This window comes from Papaver somniferum, chromosome 2 (genome assembly GCF_003573695.1).
Source record: "Papaver somniferum cultivar HN1 chromosome 2, ASM357369v1, whole genome shotgun sequence".
Classification (NCBI taxonomy): domain Eukaryota; kingdom Viridiplantae; phylum Streptophyta; class Magnoliopsida; order Ranunculales; family Papaveraceae; genus Papaver; species Papaver somniferum.
In genome coordinates, this window is record NC_039359.1 from 53,925,554 (window position 1) to 53,930,200 (window position 4,647).

General features: G+C 33.8%; 1 protein-coding gene across 1 annotated transcript; it reads right to left on the reverse strand.

Moving 5' to 3' along the window:
• Positions 1 to 1,086: 1,086 nt before the first annotated feature.
• On the reverse strand, positions 1,087 to 2,877 carry LOC113351041. The gene is made up of 2 exons (XM_026595116.1): positions 2,299 to 2,877; positions 1,087 to 2,160 (listed from the first exon to the last, which is right to left on the reverse strand). The coding sequence occupies exons 1-2, from the start codon at positions 2,875 to 2,877 to the stop codon at positions 1,087 to 1,089; spliced, it is 1,653 nt and encodes a 550-aa protein (XP_026450901.1).
• Between the last annotated feature and the right edge of the window lie 1,770 nt (positions 2,878 to 4,647).

Sequence of the window (4,647 nt, forward strand, 5' to 3'; positions counted from 1 at the left end):
GAATAGGTTGGAAAATTGAAATTATCACTAAAAAGTAAAATTTTGAATGAACGGGTGATAATTCTAATTTTTGATCCCACAGGAGAAAGTTGTAATTATCCATGTATTGTGAAAATTAGAATTTTTTTATAAACAGTGATAATTGCAATTATCAATTTGTAGAAGTCAATGATAATTGCAATTTTCACAAAATGCAACATTTGAAAATTCCAATTATCACTCAACTCTTAAAGCTAAAATTCTCACGGTCAAATGGCATGTAAAATAAAGATTCGACCATATTTGTTATGAAAAAAATTATACACCTAATTTTGAAGAGATTTTTCTTCATCACTGGTGTTTTAATTGAAAATTAAGATTATCACTATTTATGAAAAACAAATTTTGAAGGACCCGTTGATAGTTTTGATTTTCACAAGACTTAACGATTATAACGGGTAAAAATTTATAATTATCAATAAAATTCGACAACTGAAATTTTTGATAATTTCGATTTTCACCATAACAATGGTTCCAACAAGTTAAAATTGGGGTCATCATTAAATTGTGAAACTATAGATTTTCACATTCACATCGCAGTTATCGTTAAAATGTGAAAAGCAGAATTTTCACATTCAAACTGGCGTGGTAAACAAAAGAGATAAAAAGAAAATTTTATGGAGAATTTAAAGGAGCTAATTTAAGCCCTAATTATAGTTAAATTCAATGTAAACTCTAATTATGTTTTTAATATGAATATTAGATTGCGATGAGAGTTGTTTTAGGAAGAAATCAAATAGGTAAATAAGAAGGCGTCATAAAAGAGGGAGTTAATTTAGGAATCATTTAAGATTATGTGTATGATTTTCTTTTTCTTTTTAACGATTGTTAGTTTGTTAAAAACAAAAAACAAATATTAGATAATAAATTAGTTAATATAAACGGTTAATTTAGTAAACTAGTATTGAGTTGGGTTTCATATATTATGAATCTTAATGGTGGCCTACTCATAAATAAAAATAAGAAAAAGGGCTAGAAATAAGTTTCCCCAAGATACGAAATAAGGCGAATTGCCATAAAACAGCATACTAAATTCTTCTTTAAAAGCTATTGCTTAATAACTGCGAAAATGTAAATTACGCTGCTGGACAAAATGCCGATAATAAAGAAACAGTAAACGGGGATAGACCTTAAGAACGTTTTTACCATGTGTTTCTTGGAACCAATACCTCGGATTTCTTCTTTCCGGAACTGGTCAAATAATATTTCTTTTCTAGACTTCAAATACCAAGAGTAAATGGTGTAAACACACACGCTAAGCGACAAGATGGGAACGCTCACTGCCACTGCCAACATGAAATCATTCTGGTAACTGTAAAAAGGCGGGGACATACTTATGAAAACAACTATGTAACTTATGAACCAACCCAAGGTTGAAACAATCATCATTCCTACCAGATATCTGGTGTTGTGCTTGATAGACTTTTGGTATATAAACCCAATTATAACTACTAGGATTATGCTAAGAGAGACTAAAAACGCAACTGCATTACTAATCCTGTAAATTTTGTAAAGCATCGGGTTTCTGTAAGCCAATGTTGGTGTTCCAGCATAGCGTATTATATAAGGGGCAAACCTTGGTTTATACTTGAAAATGATTTTGTTCCACTTTTCATGTTCCAGAACAATACCGGGTGATCTGCCCTTCACAAAAGCGTCACGAGCACTATAAGACTCATTCTCTAGTGCTTTTAATAGTTCCCGAACAAAATTGGTGTTAATCTTTTCTCTGTTTTTGCTCTGGGTGGTATCTTCTGGTTGTCTTTTTAGATATTTATCAAAGTGATTAGTCTCATAAGAGTTGGCCACGGACCCTAGATAATAAGTAAAAATAACCGGGTTGTCAGTAGCTTTGATTGTGGAATCTTCTTGAAAAACACCACCTGGTGGATTCATAACAGCTTGAAATGCAATTCCTGCTATTAATGTTGCAACCACCAATAAGGCATTCAGTCTCTCTATCATCCATTCTTTAGATGTTTTTTCTTCTTTCTTGTAGTACCCTATTTCAAGAGCATATCTTTCTGTCTGAGTTAGCATATCTCGGGCTTTGAGGCAGTCGTTGTTCAAGGCATTTGTGTGAATTTTGAAGTCCTTGCTCTCCATTAAATACTTCATACACTGCAATTAAACAAAGTTGGTATGAAAATTGGATCTTTTTTTAATTATATCTCTCTGATGCTCCAGAACTATTTTAGCATACCTGTAAGAAAAACTAAAAATTAAGATTCTCAGTATGTATACATAGATTCGATATACCTCCATCTGCTTCCTCTTTGCAGCGAGGTGCAAAATTGTGTTGCCATAAGCGTCTGTAGAATTGACAGATATAGGATTAGCACCTTCTGATGACAAATGATTCATCAACAGTTTTAGGGCCTTCAAACTGTTATGTTGAACGCAAAGGTGTAATATGGTCTCATGTTCACCATTTCGGCTGTGAACTGCTTCGGGGTTCTTCTCAAGTAATAATTTTATAGTTTTCACTCGGCCTTCAATTGCTGCTAAATGTAGTGGTGTTCGTCCATCTTGATCTTGAAACATACAAATATCCTGGTTATTGCCATCTAACAACTTTTCCACCATAAGAGAGCTTTTTCTCGCAGAAGCCAAGTGAAGGGCCGTAAATCCATGTGAGTCCTCTATCCTTGTAAGTAGGCTATTTCGTCCTATAAGCTCCTCTGCAAACTTAACATGACCACACATAGCGGCTATGTGTAAAGAAGTTCTACAATTACCTGTAAATGTTGTATCAAGAGGGAGGTGAGGGTGTTTATTTAGTAGCTCCTTGAGGGACTTAACATCGCCTCGTAGAGATATTTCATAAAGCTTATCCATCTTCTCGCACTCAAGGTCAAGTGCTCACTAGCTCTAGTTAAATTTTGATAACTAGATGCTTTTACATTCATGCACAGTACCCTTTTATATATAAAAAAATAAGTTTTCCGAAGAAGCTAATTTAACACCAAGCAGAATCACGATTGGCTGCAGGTGCCATTATAGTACAGTGGTAAAGTCATTGGGTGATGATACCAGTAACCTGAGTTCGAAGCTCTCTAGCGTTAAATTCTTTACCGATCAAAAAAAGGAAAAAAGAATCATGATTGGCTTGAACCATTTCAGTAATCCAACGGCCAGGAAGGCTTCTAAAGTTTTTATTTTATATCAAGTGCTATCAGCACCTGCTAATGCTGACACCAGCCTTTAGCAATCATGTAATCGGTCTGAAATTTCCATCGTGTAAATTAGACTACGATAGCATTACTTAATGGTCCCTTGCTAGACTTGACTAATCACGCTCGTTCTAATTTATTTATTTTTAAAGTAAAGCAGTCTCTCACCTACTATATTCTTTTCGTTTCAATGTCTTTGACTAAGTAAAAGAATCGCCCGCCATGGGAAGGAGCCAAGTAAAGATGTTAAACGCTATGTGGGCACAACTCATGGAGAAGGGTGTGTAGGTTGTTCTGTCACGTCTCTTGCTACGTGAAATGATGGAAACGATTATAAAGATCTATTTGGTTAGTTTAGATACTTATTTTAAATAGGTTATGACTAAATATATGGCTATAAGAGAAATGAAAATTAAACAACTTTTTATGTAGGCCTGGCCACAAGTGGCTACCAGTGGCTTAAGTCAATACTTTATCGAATAATCATCGGATAAACATCAGACATGTTGGTGCTTATGCGGAGATGGTATTGATTCCATTTAAATCCATGTAAAATGATAGCACAGCTTTCCTTTGGTTGGTGTAAAATGTTAACTTTTTCTTTTCTTTTCATGCATACACGAAAAATTCGTTGGCAACTTTGCCCTCAGAAACTTGTCAAACATGGCAAGTCAATATAGGTAAACCAGGCTTCATGTACGTACTCCGTTTAAATTCTGAGTACCATATTCAAATATTAAGAGAATTAAAATCCTAAATTAAATTGGAGTATACCCAAATTAATTACGATATGGCTAATAAGACAAAATCGGGTTATTTTAGAGATAAAACTCAATGTCTCTTAGCCGTATATTTTTTAAAAAAACTAACTTATCCTTGTTTAATTAAGATTAATAAATCTGATTAGGTTAATTAGTTGATTAAAATTCTGAAATTGGGATTCAGTTAAACTGAATTCATGGATTACGTGGGGAGACTTTTTTTTTTTTTTTTTTTGAGAATTATGTTTGTAACGGAAATGAAATCACACTACCCAAACACTTATAAAAATGGGATTATAAAGTTGATGAGTGATTTCATACTCAAAAGTCAGCATGGTCGAGAATGTTGGAAGATAACGACCACAAATAGCCGATAGGGTAATAATAAATCATAAGGTCGACTATATGATTTTTGATATACAGAGAAAGGTGTTTACAAATGCATATTATTCGTCAAGATATTAATTTCATAACCTGCCGACTAAACTATAGTCATCTAGGTATAAGGATGAGTTCCGTGACCACCCTGTAAATGTTAATTTCAGAGATGAAAAGTCTTCACAATATTTAACCTAAGAAGATACCGACTAATACTAGTTGACAAGGTCGATAAAAGAATACCCTGTCGACTTTTGATGAAAATGTGGAATCATGTATTAGTCGGCAAGGTTGAC